Raw genomic sequence first — 27,075 nt, 5'->3', positions numbered from 1 at the left:
GCTCGTGAGGAAAGATCTGACTGAAGCAACACGTGCTGCTGATTGAGTGCTTCAGAGCAGCTTGGGGGTTGTAGCCCTGTCATTGTTCTTCTGATATGGCCCCAGATTTTAAGAAATACATTGTCCTCATGCGACAAGCCTCATCATGGGCAATATTATATGCTATATATGTATATATTATATGCTTAGCCTATAATATATATAAAAATATAAAAATAGAATATAATATATAAAATATAGAGAAATATATAATATATAATATAATATTGTATATTATATAATATATAATATAATTATTTTTATTAATATAATATGCAGTATGTAATATATAATATAGTATATAGTATATAATATAAATAATATAAATAATATAAATATGTAACGTAAATATTATAAATAAATATAATATATTGTATATTATATATAATATACATCATGAGCTTTGATAAATTCTTTATTTTATAAACATGGTTGTGGTTGGGCTCAAATGTTCTAAGACCACTAGGGGCTGAATTGTGACCACAACTCTGTTTTTTAATTATGAAGTGTGTTGTTAATCTTTATTTTCAGCTGTGATGCTCCAACCTGTTCTTTGAAGAACGGAGTGACGGGAATTTATTTAATAAAAGAGGTCTGAGGTTTCATATTCTGACACGTCCAGCAGTCAACCACCGTTATCTTTGTCAGTGAAGCTTAGGAGAGCTCAGTTGCTCAGTGCAACTCGTTCCGAAAAGCAGTGAAATTCCCATTAAGTGGCTCAGCCTTTGACCTCTGCTGGAAAAGGGGATGATGCAGGGACAGTGTGTATATTCCCAGTTCTGAATTGCAGTGCTGCTCACTTTGCATTCTGTTCTGCAGATATTGCTCCCTTAATACTGACCTCGGATGGTGAAAACTACGCCACGGTTGTGGGTTACAGTGCCTTCCTGCACTGTGAAATTTTTGCCTCGCCTGCAGCAGATATTCGATGGTAAGCTGCTGAGAACTGATGTTTTCATGTGAAACAAGTTCATCCAGGCTCCCCAAACACTGAAAAATGTGTTAGTTATTATTTTCATGGGGTTAAATTTATATATGTGTAACAAAACTGTGTATAATATGAGTATTCCGTGTTTACATGTACTTTCAAGAACCCTGAAGCACTGGTTTATGAAACTGGTTAATGAAAGTCCTCGACACATGTGTGAGACAGGTGCTGGGATATTCATTAAGCCAAGCCATGCTGTATATAGCCAAATCCTGCTACCGCTTCATCAGCCTTAGTTTAATGTTAGCAACTTTTTAAATTTGGGCACATTATTGAGGTGAAAACCTGATGACTGAGCATATTTACCTGGAAATGGTTCCATACGGTTGGAAATCGCAGGATTGCCAGAACACTTGACAGGTGCAGTAAAATTGCAGATGACAGCTATAGATTAAAGACTCAGCCAGACCAGTTTAAAGACCTTGCTAGATGCTGTCAGTGTGGTTTTGACTTGCGGGAGGCTTATGTCCTTGTATGATTTGCCTGCATGTGACTTGCTAACTGTGACTGGATCGCTCAGGGGCAGATCTGAGACCAGGTCCCAGAATTTCTGCGTCCCCTGCAAAATCTGCTATCCATGCAATCACCGTTCCTGCAGCCCTGGAAACAACCCATAACTGTTGTTACCCTCTTTAGGACAAAGGATGACAGCATAGAGCCACTTTCAACATTACGCTATGAGTTAAACAAGAATGGCACACTAGAGATCAAAGAAACAAAGAAAGAAGACTCAGGATCCTACGCTTGCTGGGCTGCAAACTCGGTTGGAAAAAGAGCAATCACTGCTAATCTGGACATAAGAGGTAATGCCTCACGAATAGAAAGACCTTTGATATCTACTAAGGTTTTATATTTTAAAATTTTCAGTAAATAACTCATTAGTAAACACTCAGTCCAAGATACAGATTTATTCTGTGAGGCTATAAATTGTATACTAAGACCTGAAATTGCCACAGGTCCTGTATATATGTAGCAGTTAGCATGGTCTCCATTTTTCTGTGTGATTTCTCCATGCTCATACATAGAATCACAGAATGGTAGGGGTTGGAAGGGACCTCTGTGGGTCATCTGGTCCAGCCCCCCTGCTGAAGCAGGGTCATCTAGAGCAGGCTGCCCAGGACCTTGTCCAGGCGGGTCTTGAACATCTCCAGAGCAGGAGACTCCACAACCTCCCTGGGTAGCCTGTTCCAATATGATGTTAACTTTCTTCTTGACACTTCCATAAGCTGCATAAGCCACCAAAAACTTGCAGTTCACTTCCCAGATCTGTAACTTTATTATCTTTAAATTATTTTCCCTCCTTCCTGCCATCAGCCCTGTTCCACTCAGGGAAGGTTCTTGGCTGACCCTTGAGGGCCTGGAGCCCTCGCTGTGGTCGTGGGCTCAGCGGGGTCCTGGCTGAGTTAAAGTTAGTGGGTTGCATACAAATTTACTTAGGATTTAGGGTGTGCCAATTAAAAAAACCCTTAAATACTCAATTAGGAAAATACTCAAAAGGACTCTCAGATGCAGGTTTGCTGTGACAAACTTGAGAAAACAACCCACTCTTTGTGTGTTCTATTTCCACCCCTTCCCTTTGCTTTGTAAATTTTACAGTGATAATAAAGGTGAAAATGTACAATGAAATTCTCAGAGAGCAACATTGCACTGTAAAAAGAACTTCAGCCAAGTGCTTTCTTCTTACTTATTCATCTGTTTCTGCATTCAGATTAGAGTCAATTAAAAGAACAAACTTGATTGCAATATTTTTTTCTCACTTGACTTTAATAAGCTTGTAATTTTTGTTGGACCACTGCCAAAGCCTATTTCAAATGGCAATTGGACATAAAAATCACATTCAAGCTTATTTTATCATCCATTTCATGACAGTCTGCTAACAAGGGTTTTCACCTGTGACTTTTTTTTGTGGTTTTTTTTTTGCCTTGATCTCTTTGGTTCGGAGCAAACTAAAAAAGAAATTTTGAAGATAGATATTTCCCAGGATTTAACTTTCTATTTCAAAAACAACCATCCTTAACTTGGAGTGGTTTGGTGTATAACAAAAAAGACATGATCATTGCTCCTAAGGTTGATTTTTATGTATGAAGTGCTTGGTGAAAATTTGATGTAATAGCCTCTCTCCTAATCAAAGTGTTTTTCTGTGATCAATCAGATGCTACAAAACTTGTTGTTACTCCAAAGAACCCCCGAGTGTTGAAATCACACTCAATTTTATTGAAATGTCAGTCTGAGTACGATTCGCACTTGAAACACAGCTTTAAATTATCCTGGAGGAAAGATGGAGATGAGCTGCCAGTCAACAGCACGGAAGATGGCAGGTAAGCAGGGAAGAAACAAGAATTTTCTTGATCTCAGCTGGAAAATGTTGTATGGTGCAGGAATATGAGTTTCAATAAACATGAGACTTAATAGCTTGAAATGCAAATTTATGTCTGCAAGTGTTCTTCATGCGATACATGAATAGATCTGAATTTTATATACATAAAAATATAAATGCATCTGTATATGATTTCTGAGCCATAGTTGGCAAATGGTTTTGGTTTTTGTTAACTCTCTCACCATCACAGCAGAATATTGCATAAATGTTGGTTTAACCCAAAAATACAACCCAAGCCCCAGGACAGCCAACCGGGATTTTGTTTCTCCACTTTAGTGGAATTAGTATTTTCCCGTGTTTTACACCTGTTAGGCCAAAGCAAAGTCCTTGTAATGTCTACGTGAATGAAAACCAGATTTCTGGGATTCTGCCTAAAATCATGAATGTTAAAAGCAATGAGCTTTTCCTACATAGGAGTTTAGGACTTCAAGTGCAGGCTGAATTTTGCCCTACTCTTGTGTTTGCATTGACCTGAAGGGGGTGGAGCTCAGCCTTTATTCCATATGAAGGGTCCCACAGTGGGCAATCAGATGTCTTTATTAATTACCACAGAAGAGGGGTGGTTTCCTAACCATTGCAGTGCTGGAGAGGTTGAAGATCCTGCTGAGGCCACGTAGTGCAGGGAGATGGTGCCAAGCAAATGCCATGTCTGCAACAGAGCCCGTGTGCCTGGGCCGATGCCAGCTTCCCCTGGTGCATTGGACATTACACAAGTGGGCTGGGAATGCTCGGTTTTGCTCAACCCTTTGACAAATTCAGCCATAAAGCCCAAGTATTTGCCTCATTAATGATGTGCCAAAAGCCTACGTTCGAGACACTCGGCCGATGCATATCAAAGTGGCTCTTTTCAGACCGAGAGAGACATGCCGACTTCCAGCCATGGAGGCTTAAGTGGTCCAAAATACAAATAACAGTCTACAGCACAGTGTATGATACAACTCCAATTATATTTTAAAATAATAAGCCTAATATGCAATTATGTTAATTCAAATGTCCTGTTACTAGGTTTTTTTATGAACAGTTTTTAGGAGAGCAGCAGTGTCTGTCTGTCATATGCTTACTTTACAGATTTTTCTCTTTTTTTTTTTTATGTACCTTTTTATTTTTGCCCCATAGAATAATTCTGAACAGGGATACGCTGTTCATATCAAGCGTCACACCGGAGGATCAAGGAGTTTACACGTGTGTGGCTAGCACTTCCCTGGACCGCGTGGCAGCCGAGTCGCAGCTGGTTGTCCTCGGTAAGAGGATGCTCTCCCGGTGCGCGGGCAGCTCCCTGCAGTACCCAGTGCCATTGCGGCACTGCTGCTTGTTTGCTGCTTCTGGCCAGTTGGGTTACGGAACCTCAGTAACCCCATTTTGCAGAGGTGCGGTGTGCGTCTCACCCACTAACCCTCAGTTGCACTACCCTTGTAATTGCCTGCAGTGGGGATGCTGACACAAGCATTACATTTATATTTTGTCAGCTCTTGGTTATGCCTAAGGTGAGGCAGCCTTGTTTCTCAGTTCAGGAGTCGCCCACAGTTGTGGTAGGAGCTTGCCCAGGCTAGGAGATGTAATGGCATGTGAAGAATGGCTCTGCTGCTGCTTTGACTTCCTTGGTCAGCCCTTCACCCCACTTTACTAGAGATTTGCACATGAATTACTACTTGGAATATGTTTTGAAAAAGAAAGACATAAGGCCAGTGTTTAGACGTCCAGCTCCTCTGAAGATCAGTGAAAGTTAATCATGTAAAAGCATTAATTATCTCTGTGAATCTGAGCATAAATTATTGTCCGGTGGCAAACAGCAAGTTCACAGCAGAGAAAGCCCTTGACCTGCAGGGTGTGAAGCTTGTGAGCATCGTTACAACCTGCCTCCCTTCCTGAAGGACCACTTGAAATTATGGAGGTGAACTTTGGAGTGATGTGCTGTCCTGTGCAAGGTACCTAAGGGCATCAGCTAATAGCAAAGATGCTGTTTTGTGGACAGTTTGGCATCATTTTGATTTCATTGAATTTTGCTTCATTTTACATTTTTATTTATTTCTGGCAGCGGTTGCAACATGAACTAAGACAATCTGACCTTCAAGACATTTTCACATTTTAAATGAATGGTATTTTTCAGTAAATAGGAAATTAAGAAGATGCTATGCACATTATTTATGGTACTGTGTTCTTTAGAGCTGTATAATTCAAAATGTTTGTAGACTGTTTGTTACATTAGTTATGAAAATTTCATGAAGCACTTTATTCCCTTTTAGAAAAGTGATTAGCAGGAGAGGAAAAACAGTCTTGTGCTCTTTTTTTCCCAAGAAAGTTCTTGGTGGATTAACAACGCCTTTTAGTTTTCAAATCAAAAATTCAGGCTGCTTTTGCAATGAAAGACGTTTGAGATGGCTGAAGAACCAAGCATGGTGTGGATGGAGGCATCAGAGTATGGGAAACTGAGAGCAAAAGAAATAGTTAGAATGCTTCTAAGTATTTGTTCTATAATTAATCAACAGATAGAGGAGTGAGTATCTTTAAGGTACACCATCGGCATCTTTAAATTAATGTGCTGAATTTTAACACGGGATATGCTCTAAGAATAGAACAGCAAAATGTCTGTAGGTTAAACTGTGCTTTCCTCATTTTTCCCAAGTACAACACAGACAGGGGAAAGAAATACAAAGAAAACTAAAACAACAAAAAAAAAACAAACCCAAACTTTTAATCTTTTTGATGTGCCCTGAGATACACAAGAAAATGAAGTATTGTTATTTAAATAATTCTGTACAAACGCAATGAATTTCTTTCACAGTGCCAGAGAGAGTTGGTGGCTGAGGTACCTGTTTTTCCTATAAGAAATGACATTGTCAGGCAAAAATGTAGTTGGGGCACTGGGGCAGGAGGAGGCCAAAGACCTGAAGTTGTGCAGTCTCATTTCCTTGGTCTGTACATTTTTTAGATTTGGAAATGCCAGCCCTTTGTCTGAGGAGGGGCCGTGTGTGTGACTTTGGAAGGATAAGGGGTTACCACCAGCCCCTTGCAGTGAGAAATGACTCTTTTACGTCAGACCTGATACATTTCAGACTGCAAACTGTCAAAGCGAGCCGTAAGGACGAGAAAACGTCTGTCAGTCTGAAGCCGCTAAATTTGAAAGCGTTCATTCAATTGCAGCCATGGGGCAACCAACCTGCGCCACAGATCACCTCGAGACGCTGGAGGGAAGGGATGCCATCCAGAGGGACCTGGACAGGCGTGAGAGGTGGCCTGTGCAAACCTCATGAAGTTCAACAGGCCAAGTGCAAGGACTTGCACTTCGATTGGGGCAATCCCAAACACAAATACGGGATGGGTGGAGAATGGATTGAGAGCAGCCCTGAGGAGAAGGACTTGGGGGTGCTGGGTGATGAGAAGCTCAGCATGACCCGGCAATGTACGTTTGCATCCCAGAAGGTCAACCCAGTCCTGGGCTGCGTCCCGAGCAGCATGGCCAGCAGGGAGATGCAGGGAGTTCTGCCCCTCTGCTCTGCTCTGGTGAGACCCCCCTGGGAGTCCTGTGTTCAGCTCTGGAGCCCTCAGCATGGGAGAGACATGGACTTGTTGGAGTGGCACCAGAGGAGGCCAGAGCAACGATCCGAGGGCTGGAACCCCTCTCCTATGAGGACAGGCTGACAGAGTTGGGGCTGTTCAGCCTGGAGAAGAGAAGGCTCTGGGGAGACCTTCCAGTACCTGAAGGGGCCTGCAAGAGAGCTGGAGAGGGACATTCTACAAGGGCATGTGGTAATAGGACAAGGGGTAATGGCTTCAAACTGAAAGAGGGCAGATTTAGATTAGATATCAGGAAGAAATTCTTCCCCATGAAGGTGGTGAAACACTGGCGCAGGCTGCCCGGAGAAGCTGTGGCTGCCCCCTCCCTGGCAGTGTTCAAGGCCAGGTTGGATGGAGCTCTGAGCAGCCTGGTCTGGTGGAAGGTGTCCCTGGCTGTGGCAGGGGGGTTGGAAACAGATGATCTATAAGGTCCCTTGCACCCCAAGCCATGCTATGATTCTATGATTCTTCTGCCCCTGATGCTGTTGAGAAACCACGTCATGTTGCAGATGCGTGTCCCCCTTGCAATATCCCAGGCCCGTGAGGGGGGGCAGCTGATTTCGGTAGTGGTGGTAACCTCAGCTCTGATTGAAACCACATCCCTGAGAAGTGAGCTCTGACAGCAGCAGGGTAGTCCTGTGCTCGGGGCTTGTATAGTCCCATCCTTGCGCCCGGGAGGTGCAGTACAGATATCACACCAGCTACCAACAACTCCGACTCCGATATTCTCTGGACAGCATTAGTTGAGCTGGCAGGTAATGAATTTTCTTGTTTCCTTTTAATATGGATCCCCAGGGCTGGGATAATGAATGTTACCCTTTCACTCATACTCTAAACGGCCAGATTCGATAACTCTCGGAGCTGAGTCACCTTCTACCACTCTGGTTTGCCCCAGAGTAAATCCAAGTGATGCTAATGCAACTTTCTGCTAAGAGCAGTGTCAATATCTATTAATGATTGAATAGATCGTAGAGTTGATTTGAAAAGAAAAATCCATTGCTGCAAGGATGGTAATGAGAGTAGAAGAAGAACTCAAGAAGGGACATTGTATTTAGAAGGGAGAAAGCAGGACCAGAAGATTCAGCCTGGTTTTCTGTTATGAAAAGGATCTTGAAAAGCAATTCCCACTTTCCCAATTTTGCCGATTTTGAGATCAAAAATATTTTACCACCATCTTTGTGGACCTTGCTGTTCCAGTCGTTTGGAAAATGTTAAAACAAACGGAAATAGCTTGCCATGCTCCTGACCCTTCTTCATTATTTCTCAGATGTTCCTGATCCGCCAGAAGACCTTCAGCTCTCAGAAAATCAAAACCGAAGTGTTCGACTATCCTGGAAAGCCGGCGCCAATCATAACAGCCCCATTAATGGTATGAAGGATTTTAGCAGCAGCATCTTCTGCTGCTTAGCATTATGGCACGTCATGGCTGTTAGAAGAAACAAACCGTGCTCACAGCCATACTTAATCGGTTTTACTATGACAGTTAATTTGTTGTAAGTTCATTTCCATCCTTGCTATTTATATGCTGTTCATACAGGGCTCTGCCCTTTTTCCTTTTGTTTTGTTTCGTTTCCTCCCCAGAGTCGATCATAGAGTTTGAAGAGAACCGGTGGGAGCCGGGCAGGTGGCAGGAGCTGACCCGAGCCCCGGGGAATGACACCACAGCCCTTCTGTCACTGGCCCCGTACATGAATTACCAGTTCCGTGTCGTATCCGTGAACGCTGTGGGGAAGAGCCAGCCTAGCAAACCATCGCTGCGCTACGCGACGCCTCCGGCTGGTAAACACTGCCATCTAGTTTTCTGAATATTAACAATTTTAGTGTTTTGCTGGGAATAACGTTGCCCTCCTGGGCTGCAGAGGGATGTGGAGAAGTCAGGGTGGCTTGTGCTGCTTTCGCTGCTCAGTGGCAGCCCAGGGGTGCCAAAGGGAGAGTCTGCGCTGGCGTGGTTGGCAGGGTGTTTCCTCCCTGCGCACTGCTTCCCTGGGCGATGCTGATTTTTCATCTTTAAAGGCCGTTGCAGCCCTTTATGGACAAGCAGTTGTTGGAAGGCATTTTTGAAGATTGTGGGGAGCTTTTCGGCAGTGCTAAGCTTGTCAGAGAACTCCATTCACAGTGCATTTTTCCCTGTGACAGAAAATGTTGAGTCCCTGAAAGTCATTCTAGAGGCCAACTGTTCAGCATAGCATTTGCATTCCCTGGCATTTGTCTTGCTTGTTTTTCCCCTGTACTTCAATTTCAGGTCCTTCTTCAGCTTTTCAGCTGCGTGCGTCCCACTGATGATCTACCTTCTGTTTACTACCCCCATAGGGAGAAAACTCTCTTCCTCATAATCCCCTTGCATCTGGTGCTGGGAAATCCAAAAGTCACAGTTTCATGTTAGCTGGTGGCTCCAGCCGACAAGGGCACTTAGAAATCAAAGCTGCATAAACAATGTGTTGCGATCACAGCAGCTTTGCTGATCCAAGTAATTAATCTCATGAACGTTTTTTTTTTGTTCAGGTGTCTTTCACTCTCAGTAATATGGAAATGAGAAAAGTTTTTTGCATCCTTTTTTTGCGTTTAAATAATAAATGCAAATAAAACCCAGGGTAGGCAAACTAACCTTATCACCTCTGTGGTTCCAGCCCCGGACAAGAACCCAGAAAATATCCGAGTTGAAGCTTCTGAGCCAGATGAAATGGTGATGAAATGGGAGGTAAGGCAACATGTCTGTCAGTGCTACAGTGTCAGAAACAGCTTCTCCCTTCAAGCAGCAGTTTCTAAAGCAGCATGGAATTTATCAGGGTGCTGTTTTAATATAATTACATTTAAAAAGAAATAACAGACCCCTTGACTTTATCTCCCCTTGACTTTATCTCCCCTTCCCCTACCCCTGTTTTTTAGGAAATATTAGAAAATTCCATACGTAGGACCCTTGATGCTCCTGAAGTCAAAGGTGAAGTTGTTATTGACTTAAACGTGTTCTGGATTTCTTTTTGAGGAAATTTCTAGTTTCTTTTTGATTCAAAAGTCAATTCTTTACATCTAACTTCGCAGGTTAGGACATAATATGAAAGTCCTATAAAGCACAGTGACAATTTTCCAGAGTACGCTCTTCTTCTGTGCATCTTGAGTACGAGAAAGTGTTTAAAAGAATTGTGGTTTTACCCTGCCGTGTAGGAGGAGCAGCCAGGCCCAGGGAGGGGATGGTTTGCACATAGCTTCTGCTCTCCCAGCCTGGAGGTTGAAAAATGATGCGGATCACTTGGCCAAAAGAACATGAGCTTGAATATTTACACCACAAATTAAAGGAACGTAGATAAAGCTTCTGATCAGGTGTGTCAAGGGAATTGTGTAAAAGTCTTGAGGATGGTTTCCAGCCTTCAGATTCCCTGGCTTTTAAGCTTATAGGTTGTGTGCCAACGGTTTAGAGAGATATATATTCCTTCAGTTAACACAAATTTCAGCAACTGTGGAAGGAAGCATATTTTTTTTTTCCTCTGGAATTAAACACAATTTACATGAGATTTATTTCTCAATCTGCTGCTCGCAGCAAAGAGCAATAAATGTTTCCCCAGTGTGAATTCATGGTTTGGGCTATAATTACACCAAAAAGGAGATGGCCTTCTAGATCGATTAACGTGGATTTGACTGGAGATTTTTGCTGTACAGCATAGCCCAGGATCAGGGAAGATGGTCCTGCCTCTCAGAAGAAAAGCGGAGTGGTAGTGAGCAGCGTGGCTGGGAAATGCTGCTGTGAGCAATGCTTCGTTGAGCGGAGAACGAGCGCTGCCCCTCGCCGGGAAGCCTGTAATCCACTGCTCAGACAGGGCAAAAGTAGGAGTGAAGACTGAGAATGACGGGAGAGAATGGGATGGACGGGCTTTGTTAAATCTTGTTGAGTCATTTAATTGTCCTAAACAGGATATTCACTCATTTATGGTGTTTCCTGTGTGCTTTTCAGAAGCAATGCTAAGGCACTGAACGTGCTAGTTCGGGCAGACAAAGGCTGCAAAAGGATGTTAATCTGCCTATTTTGGATTAAGAGACCAGATGAGCATTGCAGACTAGCCAAGGATTTGCAGCATTAAGGGAGATCAAAATAAGAGTCAAGCAGTGCTGCAATTTAAGTCTAAACGAGAAGTTATTTTTTAGTAGGATTTTTTTTACTTCTTCAGCTTCTCTTGCAAATCCCATTCCCTGGGATCTTTGCCATGGGGGTGATTCTCCCAGCAGTGCCTGTTAGGAAGCTGCCCAGTCTACCAGCTCCTTCACCATACTCATCCCAAAGGTCTTCATACCCACAGAGCAGAGAAGTGGGAATTTCTGCAGATCCCCCAGACCTAGGTCTCCCAGTGCATGAGGAACATCAATGGGGCATCGCTTTCTGCTGGCACGTGCAAGTCGATGACATTTCATTTCAGACCTCTGTGTGTAGGTTGGATACATGTCAGTTATTATATATTTAATATGTACAATATATAACTGAAATATTATTAGCAATAGGCTGTGTGGTGGGAAATACCCACAGCTGTTTCAGTGCACTGAAATAACCCTTGTCATTTTTGGTAGTGCAGGTGGCCAGTTAACTTTATTAATTAAAGAAATGTATTTTCAGAGAAATAAACTCAACTGAAGAATATCTGATGATAAGCCATTGCTAGAAGTCTTCTAATATTTTATAAATTAATGTTAATTAGATGGGAACCAGGCTGTGATGAACTCTTCAGCTAATCGGCAAAAGAGAGTAGCACAGCAGTTGCACATTAAATGTCCAGGCGTAGTTTCAAGCATTTGGTGCATATTTAGAACAAATCTAAATTTTAATGACCCAGCTTGCTGTGCTACATAAAATTCTAAGAGAAACCACAGATTTTATCTGTACTAAAAGCCACACACAACCTTACAACAAACTATACATTTTAGTTGTGCTAAAAGGCGTGCATTCTTGTGGCAAAACAAAGCCTGATGTATGTAGAGTGCAGAAATATGTCTATAAGCAACTGAACTGTTTTTAATCCAACTCTTTCTCTGCCTTTCACCCACCTTTCTCTTGAAGTCATGACATTTTTCTTCCAGTCTTAAAATTAACATGACCGTGAATAATTGAAGGTTTCTTTTTTCCTCCTTTTCTCTCCCAGTGTGGTAACACGCTCCCCGAAATTATTCCCCTCTCCCCTCAGCTGCTGTTTCAGGATCACTGCAACAAAGGCAGACAAGGTCTCTTTTAACTTCTTCCACAGCCATTGAAACCCGCGGAGAGGAACGGGCCAGGGCTGGAGTACAAAGTCAGCTGGCGGCAGCGGGGAGTCGAGGCGGACTGGAACGAGGAGATGGTGAAGAAGCATTCTCTGACCCTGCGAAACACTCCCACCTTCGTGCCTTACGAGATCAAAGTCCAAGCGGTAAATAATTTAGGATCCGGCCCGGAACCAAACGTGACCATCGGATATTCAGGAGAGGACGGTAAGTAGCGGAAACTTTTATGTAGAAATGTGACGTGTGGGGGATTCGTGTGGTGCAGAACAATCGGATATGGAGTGATGGATTAGGCGGCCAAAACAGCTTAAATGCCAGTGCTCGGGGTGATGGGCTACACGAGGTGCAGATACAACTGATGCTGGGTGCCATGGATGGCAGCTTGCTGGAGTTTGAGGATTTTTTTGGAAAGGTCGCTTGTATTTTCGTTAATCTCAGTTGCTGGCTTAATCTGCATATTTGTTTGAAGGCCAGAGTGCATAATGAGTCTACAAAGTGTTGTACCTGGTGGGGGAAAAAATCTTCAGCTTGTCTGGAGCCTGATTCAACAGTTGAACACTGTCAGAAGTTAAGTAGTCTGGCAATTAAGTACGAACACTCAAGCGCTGGGCATTGTAAGTGAAATTATAGATGATGCCACATTCGTATGTATGCTGGGTGTTCCCTTACCCATTGAGTCCTGGAAGAACAAGTCCTCTTCTCCAGCCTGGGTTTCTGTCCAGTGGCTTTCCATGGCTCCTGAGTGGCATAGCCCCCTCTCAGGCCTCCCTGTGTCTCTGGAGAAGTCTTCCTCCACCATGAGGCTTTGCGCTGGATCTACTCTTGCTCCAAGCCCCTTGCCCAGCTCTTCTCAGAGCCTGCCTGTCTCTGATTTTGGACCCTTCCTGGCCCACAGTGCATCATTCAGGCCAGATCAACCAAAGAGGCTTTCTCCCCTTGCCACCCATTTTCACAAAACAGATGCCCTGGGCTGCTCTGAAATCACAGCCACCGCTTGTGATACCCATCCTTTGCACATACTCTTTGAGCTCCAGCTTCATGGTGGGCTTTAATAATCATGTCCTGTTAAGAGAGGTGAACATGTGGGAGGATTGCCCTGCTAATAGAATTAATGCTGGAGCCACGGGGGATGCGACAGCCCTGCTACATCAATGGGACACCAGATAATGTCGCTGCTGAGGCCACCCCAGCATCTCTGAACAGCAGCCTGGTGCTTTGGTGTTTACTGCATGGCCACAGAAGATGTTTGGAGGACTGGAAATGTCTCCAGCTGTAGCAAAGAAATGCTAAGGCTCATTTTAGGAAGCAACCTAGTTAAGCACTAATACCACCAGAAAAAAGAATCTTTTTCTGTAGTATTTAAGGATTTAAATCAGCGAGGGAGTAAACAGCATGGTGGCCAGCTAGTGTGGGGTGCCAAGCTCTCCTGATCCCAGATGAAAATGCTTATTGCATTTGCAAACGCTTCGCAGCAGGGGCTGGGAGCTGTTGGCAAAGAGGGGCCAGGAGGGCCAGCGAGTGGTCTGCGTTTCTCATCTGATTAATTTTATTAGTTAAAATCAGACAGTTTTCATCCTGGAAATCTGAAATTTTTAAGTCGTTTTTGTAAGAATGAAATAAACTGACAGTTTGAATGACCTTCAAATAGTCTACAGTGGATTAGCCAGCGAAGACAAGCATGTGTTTTGCTGCTTATTGAAGTGCCCAGACAGCCACGTCCTGGATGTAACCCCCCAGGTCCCACCGCAGTCGCTCCCCAGTAGCAGTGGTACAGGTGCTGCTGCGCCCATCTCTGCACTACCTGCGGCCTCTTACAGAAGCCGTTATGGAGTATCGCGATCCGTGGTAGGTGATAGGAAACAGTCAGTAAATCACTGTGATAACCATAGACATAACAAGCATTACTGGCTTTAGAGAGGGAGACGAATCCTAAGGCAGGCTCTCTGGAGCACTCCTTTCGCTGAGTGAGTGCACCGAGATCTGTGTTACCAACCCTGGATGGACCAGTTTGATGTCTACAACCTGCCGAGTGCTTCCCAGTGTTTCACCAGCAGAAGGTCTCGGTGCTGGGAATCACAGAATCACAGAATCATAGAATGGTAGGGGTTGGAAGGGACCTCTGTGGGTCATCCAGTCCAACCCCTCTGCCGAAGCAGGGTCGATGGTCTGGGTGCTGCTCGGACCGGAGAGCCCCCACTGCGCACACCCAGAGGTGGGCAATGGGAAGGTTTGGTGGTGCATCTTCCCTCCCCTGTAGAGTGTATGGTGGACGAGAGGGTGAATACTGAGAGCAGAGAGAAAGAAACCCCGCAGCATGTTTGTTTTCTTTGTGTGTCTGTGATGGATCTAATTTTTTATCTACCAGTGGAAAATCTTCCTTGCAATTCAGTTGTCAATGAATCAAGGCTCTCTTTTTTTTTTTAGGCACGATAACAGCTCTCTGTGTTGTGCGGTGATTAAAATCCTACTGTTTAATGAGCTTAGTTGTAAAATGAAATTGATTATGAAAAAAAACTTTATGATTGCCTTCTTGAGTGCTGTGTTAATAATTTTTTTTTTATTCTTCTCACTGCTGTAAGCATTACTTGAAACAGGAAATCATAAATACTGGTGTAGAAATTCATATGTCCCTGTCCACCTGTGTTCCAGCCCTCAGCAGAAAGCCCTGATATGACAATAATGCTTATTGGCCCATTTCACCCACTGGATACAGGAGGAATGGCTGTTTTCTTGCCTGCAGTGAGACTGCATGAACTGCCACAGCTTGAGCTGGAAAGCCAAGCCCGGTAGCTGCGAACAAGGTGGAATTGAGCTCTCAGCAGTGTCTGTAATATGCAGCACTTTTGTTTTTACAGTTCCAGATGCCGCTCCTTCCGGCGTATCGGTGGATATTGTGAACAGCACGCTGGTCAAAGTCTTCTGGTTTGGAATACCAAGGGACAGAGTTCGTGGACATTTAAGAGGCTATAAGGTTACAAATTTCTCTTTAAATATTTGTATATAGTTGAATAAATTACTAAATGAATCCCAGATCAAGGATAGATTGCCATTTCTGGGAAGATGAGATAAATCGATATCATGTTCTGCCCCATACAACGTAACGTATTATAGAAATCCCAATCTCAATGCAGGTCAGTTGGTGGAAAACAAAAAGCATGCTGGATGGAAAAAGGCATCACCCAGAGAAACACTTCCTAACCTTTGTAGGAGACAGAAACTATGGGATGATTCCCGGTCTGGAGCCCTTCAGTGAATTCCGCTTAACTGTTTTGGCTTACAACGCCAAAGGAGATGGCCCGGAAAGCTCCCCCGTTGTGTTCGAAACTCCAGAAGGAGGTAAGACAAAATGAGAGTGTGGGATGGGGGGACATCAATAGAAATTGTCCATGTAACAAGGCACGTTGATTTCCTTATCTAAAGTGATCGTAAAATGTCCAATACTCATAAAACCCTTCACTAGAAAGGGGAACTGTAGGTGTTGAGCTAATCTGTATCCTCTTTTACCAAGTATGTGTAGAGACAGACCTGCTCAGTCTTCTCTGAAAGCTTATCCCTGTGTCTTACAGTCCCTGAACAGCCACGTTTTCTAAGGATCCTAAACTTTGACAAGGACTCCATCACTCTGTCATGGGGGCTTCCCAAGAAAGCAAACGGCCACCTTACTGGCTACATTTTGCAATACCAGATAAGTATGTGCTTGTTTTAGTTTGATTCTAAAATTTAAGCATTATTAGTTAAAAAAAAAAAAAGGAGGGGGTGTTAGATGTGCATAGTTAGGGAAGGGCTGTTTCTGCAGTCCCTGTAAGAGCCGTAGCACCAGATCAGCGTGTTCTGCACTGCGATGTGCACACAGGCTGCTAGAGGGCAGGCCAAAGTCATCTTCCAGAGAAAAAGGTTTTCCCTGCACTCTTCTGATGTAAGCTCACATTGCTGCCTGCCCTGTTCCACATTTGTAGACTCATTCAGTTATTTCATCTTTGCAAATTATACTTAATGTGCTAGTTAGGAAGACCCATCAGTTTTAGGTGTGTTTTACTGAAGTGAAACTCATTCATTGCAAGATAATTTGTAATGAGAGCACTTTGGTCACGTTTGTTCAGATATTCACCTTATGTCAGTGAGCACCTCCTCCCTGGACAATGCCTCAGCAGAAATGCAGACACTACCACCTGAGTCATGTTATTGAGTAATTATACTGAGAAACAACTAAATACCGGGGATACAGAAGACTTTCTTTCATGCCTATGAAGAACTGAGTAGCTGGGACACAGACTTTGAGCAGATAACCTCAGGCAGGACCTAGTATTGGTCCCAGTCTGCACAACACCAGCTGTGAGGTGTGGTGGCAATTCAGGGTATTTTATATGTTCTTTGAGGATGGAGCAGGATTAGACTGTGTCCTATTTACAACCCATGTACAATCCATATACTTTTCAATTATTGCTGCTGATAACAGAACTGCCCAGTTGCCTTCGCAAGCTGGGGCTGAAGGCTGGGTCTTGCCTTTGCTTTTGATGACTGTGGGCAGAGGGTGGATCTGTCTATTTAGGCAGTTTGGGAGTGGCAGCCCCTCCTTCAGCTGCCAACTGTGCCAAGGCAGAGGGAACGAAGCAGAACAGCCATCCGTTAAGTTGCTTGCAAGAGTTTGCAGATGTTTGGAAGCACAGCAAGAAGCAATTCATATATATTTAATGATCTAGGAGACAGTAATTTTTACCTCCCACTCAGCATGTGCATATCGAGAATCAGAGAGCTTTTTAAGAACAGCAATAGCTCACCAAGTAGTTGGGAGATTGGCATGGACGAGATAAATCCCATTTAAGTACTTGGCAGGAAGGTGAGATATGCTTACTCAGACTTCATCCTTCCTACTTTCGGCAGAATGGCTCCCTTGCAGGAGCCTTCCTGACATGTTTCATGTTTGTAGCCCTCAGCTGCTGGATCTGACTCGACTGCCTTTTCCCTTTCAGTAAATGAAACGCATGAAATCGGACCTCTGAACGACATCAGCGTAACCAACCGCTCCACGCTCAGCTGGAGGCTTTCAGGGCTCGGCTCCAGTACCAAGTACAAATTCTATGTAAAAGCTTGTACAGTCAAAGGCTGTGGGAAGCCGGTCACAGAAGAAGGACTAACGATGGCCCAAGGGAGTAAGTTAATAGGCAATATATTTTTATTTGAAGAAGCTCTAACAATAATGGAAAATCTATTGAGAATATTCCAGGCTTGACATTTCCTTTGTAATTAGAGGAAATAAATTTGTTTTTGTTTCCATGAGAACAATCAATGAACTTTTTAATGTAGCCAGGCAGCCTTCAGAAAAGTAGAGCTTATCTGTTTCACTTTGCTTTACAGTACAGTGTTTCTGTTCCCACCGATAAACTCTTTAGGCCGTACTAGAATACGTGAATTGCATTTAGTCACAAACAGAAGACTGAAGATGTAAATAATCTGTTCTCAGTAATATAAAAACTATGTATGAAGATGGGGGACTGCCAGCAACATTGGGGGCAGGTATTTGACAGAGAAAATCCAGATGAACATAAAGTTGACTGCAGTGCATTTGATCCATTATTTCATTATTATTATTATTTTATCAGGGACCAGAAGTGAGAATTTGTGTGCCACTTACACCCTATCCTAAAACACTGATCTTCAGTGATTTAAAGGAAAATCACAAGCACTGTATGATAGCTCATCTTTCACATTCAGCTGAAAGGAAATAAAATGTACTGTGCTCAGCAAGTCTGAAAACTCTACAGTACCGAGGAACAAGTCCTGGCTATTAATCAGAAATCATTGCTGTGCACTTACCACCGGGAAGGAGAAAGAGAATGTGATAAGCAAAAGAGTCCTGGCTTCATCATTTTTAGCAATGATAACAGTCTGGAACAATGTGGATATAAAATAGAAAAATGGTCCTTGTTGCACACCATCCTATCGGACTTCCAAGTTGCAGAATCTCTTCAGTTACTGGTAAAACAAGTAAAAAGTGCTTCAAGCTCGTCACATCCCAGTTCGGGATCCAATCATGAACTATCATCCGTTATCTCAAGTAGTTAAACTCCTTCTCAGCTGTCAGACTCACTCTAGTGTAGAGGTACTGAAGTGGTAGTAACTACTAATCTGTAGGCATGGTTTAAAATGTGTTCTTCATTAAGGAAAGTAGAAGATCCTCCCCCTTTTGTTTTTTCCAAGCTAAAAATACACAGTTTCACCTCATGAGTTACCATTTCTGGGTCTCACTGGGCAACCAGAATAATGTGTTTTGGCCATTTGAAAGTCTATAACTTCTTGGAATAATCTTGTCAGGCTTTATGAAATGCATCCCTGCCCGATATGCTTAAAAGGACAGTAAGGTTGCAGTTCGTTTTGTTCTCATTCTCTTCTTTCCTAAGACTTTGTTTTGGCAGTGACAACAACCGATTCTGGTGAAATGCTTGTGGAAGAAAGTAAAATAACTAGTAATATAATTAGTAAAAACCACACTGGTCCATTTCTGCGATTAGCGTGTGCTCCGTGCTGGTTTTCAAGCCACCCTAAATTAGGAGACTGTGTCTGTCACAGAGATGCCATGAGAGTTTTGTGTCATTATTTGCTAGCTCAATTGTTCGGACATTTTTCAGCTAAACATGGTAGGTTGAAAAAAATCATTTTTTTTCTATGACCTTCTTGGGGTTTTAAGCTGTGGTATGGGAAGTGAGGTGATTGCTCAAAATTAAAACAATCTCTCTTTTTGAAGAAAGGGAGTGATTTCAAAAGTCAAGGTTTGTAATTTAAAATGACCCGTATAAATGACAGATATAAAATATGGCGCCCTCTGAAATGAAACTCCGAGATAAAGCACTCCAAGTTTCTTTGGGTTTTGACTCAGTGATTCTATATCCACTGTGTTCTGGTTTTAGTAATAAAAACATAAAGCTCTCATTGTTCATTTTAAGGCTTTGAATAGCTTCCGCTGCTATAATATAGCCTTTGCCGGCTGTGCCATGGGTATTTCAGAATTTCACAATACATTTTGCCGGGCAAGTGGAGATGTCGAGGTGGAAGCCATGGATTCATTCACATTGTAACACTGGTATACTTGATCTGCATCGCTGCTGTTGCTTTGATTTATTTGCAGTTATCCTGGCAACTGTAGTCAAGAATCAGAAAGAAAAGTCGAGCTCTTTTTTTAATCTCTACATATCCAAGTATGTATGTACCACCACTGACAAAAAAGTCTGCGTAGGGAAAATTGTTGTGCTTTAAATGGTAGTTTTGCCAGCCTGTAATTTATATGCAACCCTTCTCCTGATGATGAGTTTGCAGTGGCATGAATGACTGAATTTACTAAAAATGGTTTCTCTCAATTAAATAAATACAACTCCTTGTACAGCTAAATGGGTAGCTCATACTCTTTCTCTACAACTACAGCATCATCCTCTGTGAATGAACCGTTCAGATTCAGGTTTTTGTCAGGAGTAAGACATTCCTTTGGGTTAGCAACACTTTACCAAAAGGTCAAGGAATGGATACTGCTAGGAAAAGGCCATCTCACGCTCACATCTCTATTTCTTCGTTCTCCGGTCGAGTGGTGCCACATTCTGCATCCTGTGCGTGTCCAGCAGCAGCGGAGGCAGAGCCCTCTGCTCTGCGGTACTGCCTCCGTCAGACGGGGCTGTTTCTGCGTAATTACTTAACAGAGGAAACCCACACTTCAATATTTGTCTCTAAGATTAAATGAAAGCCCAGTGGAATTAGTGAGAAATAGAAATAAGTGACATAAAAGCTTTCATTTATAGCATCCTTGCTGCAGGACCCAACACCGCTGGCGTTGGCAACTAATACAAAGTCAATGAAATAAAAGGCCTCTTTCTTATGAAAGATCTTAAACATAGCCAAAGTAACTCCGATATGGAGCGCTGGTGTACAACCAAAGGTCTTTCTCAGTTGTTGATAAAATACTGTGGAGAATCATGAAGAACCTGAGCAAAAGGATATTTGCATTGTACTGCAAAATAAATAATAGTTTAATTTTTGTGGCTTCCTCTTGGTTTCATTCCACAGAAGAAGGTATACTGTCTTTAGAAAATGAGTTTTATCTCTCACTTTCCATTTTCAGACAGTATTTCTTAAATGACCTACAAACTAATTAACTTTCCCCTTGAAAATGTCAATTTCCAAATGATCATTAGCCCTCAGAAGCATAACACAAAATGATGTTCTTACAGAAGTGAAAAAAATTAATTTAATACAGCAGTCCTTCTTTAACACAAAGCTTCTTTTCATCCAGAGCTACCAGTGTTTCTGGAGGATTACTAAACACGTATTACATGTGGAGAGTGATTACTGTGTGTCCAGAAATTCAAGCCTTAATGAAAAATTTGTCCAGAGGAAGTCATACAACTGTAGTTTTATTTTCCAGAGAAGCCAGAGAATAGAATTATATTTCAATGGCAGTTGGCACACAACTCCCACAGGCTTTTTGAAAATCTTAGCCGGAGGATACTAACCTTGGTGACACGCCATAAGCTGAGGCAAGTAATCATTAGTTACAAAATACATGGTTCTAGTTCTCTTTTGCCACAGGCACAGTGAAAATGGAAAAATAGACCAGCCTGCGCCATACGTAACCACTGGTGTTGTTACCAGCAGCGCCCCAAAATATGCCCTATTTTCTCACCATCAAGAGAATCTGATGAAATCTTGGTGAAAAATTTCTTTTCCTGTTATTTATGCCACTCTGCTCTGCTGGCTCTTCTTCGTCCAGGGGACCTGTAGCCCAGCAAACCCTGTTGCTAATCACAGACGAGGAACCATCCTGCCAGCCCAGGGGCCGCACGCAGGCTGGGCAGGGAGAAGGAATATGTGGTATATCACTGTTTCAAACCCCTATCAGTATGAGCAAGAAAAATAGGCATGTTAAATAAAACATGCTAAATATATCAGTCTTGGAGTACTTGGAGCAAATTTGTGACTAACTATTTGTCTTTGCTTTTTTTTTTTTCACTTTTTCCTCTTCTATCGGCCTGCCCCAGTGTAGCCAACACAGAGAGCTAGAGAAGGCGCAAGAGAAGAATAGGCTATAAGCTGTCTTCTTGTCTGAGCTCAGATTTCTCCTACAAAAGATAATCAGTGCAGATAGATGATCACTAATTCACCTATAAATTCTTCTCAGTAGACTTTGCATACAACAGATTTACTAATCTCTATAGTTTACAATAGTCCCGGTTTAGCATGAAATACCTCCTGCACTAAAAGAAGCCCAGAAGATGAAGGATACTTTTGATGCATATTTATACACTTTTAATAGCCAGGCAGTAGGGGAAAACTAATGAAAGTTTAACTTTCCATTTATTGCAGCAGATGTATTTAGACAGGTATGGTTATAAATTAAGATGTTGCCTGCAATTAGTATTTAGCTATTAGACTGCCAGCTTTTTTATAGAAGTATGTTTTATAACAGATGTGCTAACTTTTGGAGAACTAGCACTCTTGTAAGTCTTTGGGGGCAGTTTAGATTGGTTTTCCCTTTATACCATAAGCTTCTATAAAAAATGTGTGTTGTGTTGTTCTCATAAATCTTGGAGCCCAGTAGGAATATTGTAAAATTGCAGTTCAGTGTTTAATGTTCATGCAAGTCCCATGGTATGGCTGATAAATAGTGGGGGAAGATGAGAAGTGCTGGTGAAATGCCTTTATTACTAATGCTTCTCCTCCCTTATTGTAGATTAAAAACCTAACCCAACTGCTTTCAATTTTCTGCAGCTAATTCCTGCAGCTTACTGACCTTTCAGTATGTTGAGCTGTTGCTTATCTGTATATCTTTGCTTTTATTTTTCAGGATGCTACACTGCTTTTTCTATTCCAGCCACCAAACTTGCCCCAATTAGCAGTGCTTTCTCCTCTGTAGGTGCTATATTGAGTGTGTAACACAGACCAGAAAGAAATCGCGTGGAAGGAAACCTCATAATCATCCATCACTGGACACCTGTGTCTAGTTTTAAAGAAAATATTTGGTTTAGTGTTTTGGGATAGGTGATGTTAAACAGCCTGGAGAGCCAGTGGTAAATCCCTCGGTCAGGTTGGGTTCAAACCCCCATTCCAGTGTGGGGGTCCCACCCTGTGCTGCTCGGCGTGCCAGGACAGCGGCACGGCCAGCCCAAGGGACTGATCCAGCTGAGCAAGAACCTGGCTGGAAAAGCCTTTTTTTTCAGTGGTATCAGTTCCCCCTTGCTGCTACTGTAAAGATCTGAGCATTCAAAAAGAAGAGGCTGGGATAAGTTGGAAAGAAATAGGAGATAGATATGGGCTGGTTATGTTGGTTTGAAAATGCATGCTGGACCGCAGCTGTGGGCTACCACTGAGCTCAGGGTTAAGCATTTTGCTGACGAGGAATTCGGGAGGAATGCTGCCTAAGGAGGCTTGTGTTGTGTACAAGTTGGACCATGTGGTTATCATCTCATGCAGAAGTGTCACACGGTATTTAATGCACAGTGGGTTGAAGGTTCACATTCATTCCTGTTGCTTTATGGGTAGTGTTTCCATTAAAGAAGATTTTCTGATGTCTTGATTTTAGAACGTGTAATTAAAATATACCTGTGGTATCCTGTTGCTTAATTTGCAGTTTGATTAAAAATTACTGCTCAGTTTTGCATACTTTGTTTAGCAAAAATTACCGATAGATGGATTAATTTATGCTAGTAAGCTGTGCTCCACTATCATCAGTATTTCAGCTGTATGTGTTCTCTCTGGGTCCCAATGGTCTACTAATTTAACTGCTTATTGTAATACATGTATAGTTGCCTTGGAAAACTTGTCTTGAACTGCTTCTTTGATTGTGCTTGGATGCATCTTAATCTTTTTATTTTTTTTCCTTCAGCTGTCAACTAAGCCTTAATCTCTGAAAGCTTCTTGCTTTGCTTGTTTACTAGTTAATGAGCATTGTTTTACTGTCAGTGCTAATTGGTCAAGTAGTTTTCAAATTATAGTGTGTGCTCAGTCCTTAGTTTAGGTGACTTTGAATAAAGCAGGCAAATTAGGCAACTGAACACAATTAGAGAGTTATCTTTATGCAGTGCAGCCCTCCAAAGCGTCTCTCCAGCCCCCGAGGGCAGGCACGCTCCCGTGTTGTACCCCTTGGTTGACTAAAGAGATCCCCCATGTCAACCCACAGTTCTGAAGTTGCTTATATGAACAGGCTTTTCCTAAAGTTCAGGCAGTGATTGCTAACCTCTGGGGATGTCCTTTTTGCTCTTATCCACAAATGCTATTTTAAAAAAGCTTATTTAATACCCTGCCATCTTAATGCCGACAGAAATGACAGCAGGTGTTCTGCAAGTAAAAGGGCTCTAAAACTAGGGCTACTGGAACTTCGCTTCTACCTCTTAGTCAAATATTAAACTCATTAGGAACATTTAAATGCCTAAATATCAATTTAAAAGCAAACTTCAGCTGTATCTAAAGTAGTGCTTTGTGCAGGCATTGTGGAATTTAAAAGGACGTGGAAAATCATTGTCGGGGGAGAAATGAGTACAAATCCCAATGTTAAGACACATAAGAATCCATTTCCAGGTAACAAGCTATCTGTGCTTCCCTGCTGAGTTCAGTTCAATGGGAGAAGCCTCAAACCCCAGATTATCTATACAAAGCAAGCCCGTTTTAAAGTTGTAATTTTTTAAGCACGCATTAGTTAAAGCAGATCCATAATCCCCCATCAATATTAACTTTCATCCTGGGAAATGTACAAACCCCTTCATAAACATCAGGATTACCTCAGTCTGCTGTTTGTTTTATCGGATGGAATATTAAAAATCAAACAGGGAGAATGTTTTCTAGTTTACTGCCTGCTTTTGAAAATCAGATGATCTGAGGACAAATGTTAAAAATCCTTGCGTGTCGTATTTGTGTGTTATTTACATTGTTATTTACATTTCACAGGCCTTTTGTTCAATGAATACCATTAATCAATATGCCTTGAATATGTATATTCCGTAGGTAAAGGGATCGGCAAGATTCCAGAAGCTGTAAAACCCACCCAAAAGTTTCACCCCATTGAGGCACTTGAGCCTGGAACTGAGTACACAGTTCGTCTAGTGACTAAGAACTGGGTTGATAACAATAGCATTTTTGAAGATGTAATTGAGACGAGGGGGAGAGGTGAGACATGAACCCCTTCAGGGTGGTAAAGATTCATTCTGAATGTAAATAAATATTGAGGTTACACCTTACATTGTGCAGTGAAAGCGTGCCGAAATCACAAACAGTAACTTTTTTCTGTGATTTTTTAAGTTGACCCTTGAAGTTGAATCCCATGGGAGCATAAAAGCATCCGTGGTTCTCGGCTGAGCCTTATGCTTTACTTGACGCACAAAAGCCTGGAACAATTACAAACCTTTACAAAACAGTTTTGTCTCCGATGTGATTTTGAAAGGGTAGCGCTGTGATATAATCCATTTTGAGTGTGCCAGTCCAGAGGTTTGCATGTATCAGGTGCACTTTTAACTCTGCTTCTTTCGCAAAACTGCTTTTGCATGAGAGGCTTAACAATTCTTTGTTCAGCTTTCCTATTTGGCATTAATCCTTCGAGTCAGCTACTCTCTCCAGAATTACCTTTCCAAAATGTCTGTATTGTGCCTAGTAGACTGCGCATTCCCCTTAAGTCTAAAGATGTCGCGCTCTGGGCGTATTTCTGTCTTGCATTTCTGTAAGTTGGGCACAAGAAGTAGTGACAGACTGATGCCATTAAGATTCACTGAAGAAAATGCTATGTATTCTTATTACAGCAGGGTGATGCCCTTTTCCCCTGATTAATTTTCTTCTTTTTTATTCCTTTTCTGTTTCACGAAGCCTATGCTGGCATTTATGATGGAATTTCCACCCAGGGGTGGTTTATTGGACTGATGTGCGCCATCGCTTTGCTCACCCTACTGCTGCTAACTATTTGCTTTGTCAGAAGAAATAAAGGAGGAAAATATTCAGGTAAATGGATTTATTGTCCTTTCGCTATGTTCACATGTTAATAACAAGCATTCTTCAGACTTCGGTCTCTGGAGGCTGCAAAGCCGCAAGCAGAAACATCCAATTAGGATTTGTAGCTTTTGATAAATATCCGCAGAATGGATTCTAATGAACGTCAGTGAAACTGTGCTCTCTGGGTAAGACAGTGCTGCGTGCTGGTCAGAGATCCTGCGGAGGCCTTTGATAGTGCTCGCTGAATCTTCCAGCATTTAATTCAGCTGTAGAGCCAAGGTCCTTCAGCAGCTGCACCTCTGAGCCTCCGTTGCTCCCTTTCCACCTGATAACTGCTGCCTGACACACTGACGTAGCTTCCATGGCGAGCCAAACTGTGTAAGAACAGAATATTTTGCTAAAACTAATCCTGTCATTTTCAAAGCAATGAGTAGATTTTTAAGTATAAATATTTAAGTATAAATCTGGTAGTCCAGAGAGGTGGGAGATGCCCCATCCCTGGAAACATTCAAGGACAGGTTGAACGGGGCTCTGAGCAACCTGATCTGGTTGAAGATGTCACTGCTCATGGCGTGGGGGTTGGACTAGATGGCCTCTAATTGTCCCTTCCAACCCAAAACATTCCATGATTCTATAAGCACTTGCTAGCTTTCTTAAACGTGAGGGACTGGCACCAAACCCTCGGTGGAAGCGTGGTGGTGGTGTCCAGCCAGCCACGCGGCGCGAGCTGCTGCCCTCCAGGTTCGGCTGTAGGTGATGACGGGCGGTTTTCCCCTTTCACCTGCGGAAAGTCCACGGCGGAACATGGCGTACAGATCTGTGCTTTATTTTATTTGTACAGTGAAAGAAAAAGAAGATTTGCATCCAGATCCCGAAGCTCAATCAATAAAAGATGAAATCTTTGGGGAATATAGGTAAATAGGACCTGCTTTAACAAGCATTTGTGTTTGTTGAGGTTTTGTTTGTTTCCAGATGTCATCATTATTTAGGACATTTTTATAGCATGCAATTAACGCTATTTTTTGTTTTCAAAGCAAACCTCATAGGAGTGGATATTAGTAGGAATACAAAGGTATATCCAGTATACTGAAATCCACCTAAGTTTGGAATAAGTAAATGCTGATGTATCAGTTGTTATTTTTCACTTGTTTTTTTTTATTATTTAGCATTGTATGAATAATGTAAATATATATGATAATTTGGGTTCCTGCTGAAATGTCCATTGAAGTCAATAGAAAGACTTCTGTGTCCTCAGTGGGTGTCTGAAACCCAGTCAGGCCCAAATCGTGTAATATGGGAAATGCTCATTTTGTGGAAGAATACAAAGGTTTGAAATACAGTAAGAGATGGCAAAAACCCAAACAAACCTCACTACAGAAGTTTCTGTAGAGGAACTGAAATGATCGCTTTGGCTGCTTTAAAATAACTTAAGCTTACAATATTATGTAACCATGGTATGGAGAAAAATACAGCATTTCTGTTGAAAGCCCACTTATATATACTACATTATTTGTACTGGAATAGTTTTTTTTCTGCATAATTTCATCTTTATTTAATTTTTAATGCTTTCTAATGGGACAAATATTTAGAAAGGTAAGAAAGTCCTGAGGTTAATAACTTTGACCCCCTCCTTTCCCCCCAGACTCCAAACTTGTCCTTTTTATAAAGGGAAATGCCATGTGCAGAAGAGTAGCGAATATTTTTACTGTATTGATTATCCATATTATTGATTATATGCTGAAGAGGTAAAGTTCCGGTGCATTTCTCTGTCCTTCCGTAGGTAACATTACCACAGCTTTGACGCTGAGTTGGCATCAGCAAAGGCCGTAATTGAGTAATTATATACCTAGCTCAGAGGCCTAATTTGTTTTTTTTTGTAATAATGTTCCCAATGCCCCAAATGTCACGTTCAGTCAGGAGA

The 27,075-nt window shown here is 42.3% G+C and overlaps 1 protein-coding gene across 9 annotated transcripts in view; it reads left to right on the top strand.

Annotated features, from left to right (window-relative positions):
* The window catches only part of CHL1 (cell adhesion molecule L1 like), a 144,020-nt gene that overhangs the window by 111,003 nt on the left and 5,942 nt on the right, over positions 1–27,075 (top strand). For 7 of the 9 annotated variants that reach the window (XM_075432486.1, XM_075432493.1, XM_075432485.1 and 4 more), the window contains 15 exons: positions 859–970; positions 1,664–1,830; positions 3,180–3,345; positions 4,521–4,645; positions 8,227–8,328; positions 8,541–8,738; positions 9,587–9,657; positions 12,185–12,407; positions 15,056–15,171; positions 15,332–15,536; positions 15,767–15,889; positions 17,171–17,350; positions 24,180–24,341; positions 25,032–25,163; positions 25,996–26,068. In XM_075432486.1, the coding sequence (XP_075288601.1) occupies positions 859–970; positions 1,664–1,830; positions 3,180–3,345; positions 4,521–4,645; positions 8,227–8,328; positions 8,541–8,738; positions 9,587–9,657; positions 12,185–12,407; positions 15,056–15,171; positions 15,332–15,536; positions 15,767–15,889; positions 17,171–17,350; positions 24,180–24,341; positions 25,032–25,163; positions 25,996–26,068 (2,155 nt within the window). Of the gene's footprint in view, positions 1–858; positions 971–1,663; positions 1,831–3,179; positions 3,346–4,520; positions 4,646–8,226; positions 8,329–8,540; positions 8,739–9,586; positions 9,658–12,184; positions 12,408–15,055; positions 15,172–15,331; positions 15,537–15,766; positions 15,890–17,170; positions 17,351–24,179; positions 24,342–25,031; positions 25,164–25,995; positions 26,748–27,075 lie in introns of all 9 variants that reach the window. The other 2 variants (XR_012765223.1, XM_075432494.1) reach the window with 2 other exon arrangements.

This window comes from Opisthocomus hoazin, chromosome 11 (assembly GCF_030867145.1).
Source record: "Opisthocomus hoazin isolate bOpiHoa1 chromosome 11, bOpiHoa1.hap1, whole genome shotgun sequence".
Lineage (NCBI taxonomy): Eukaryota > Metazoa > Chordata > Aves > Opisthocomiformes > Opisthocomidae > Opisthocomus > Opisthocomus hoazin.
The sequence above is the reverse complement of the archived record's forward strand: the minus strand, read 5'-3'. Positions and strand labels throughout refer to the sequence as shown.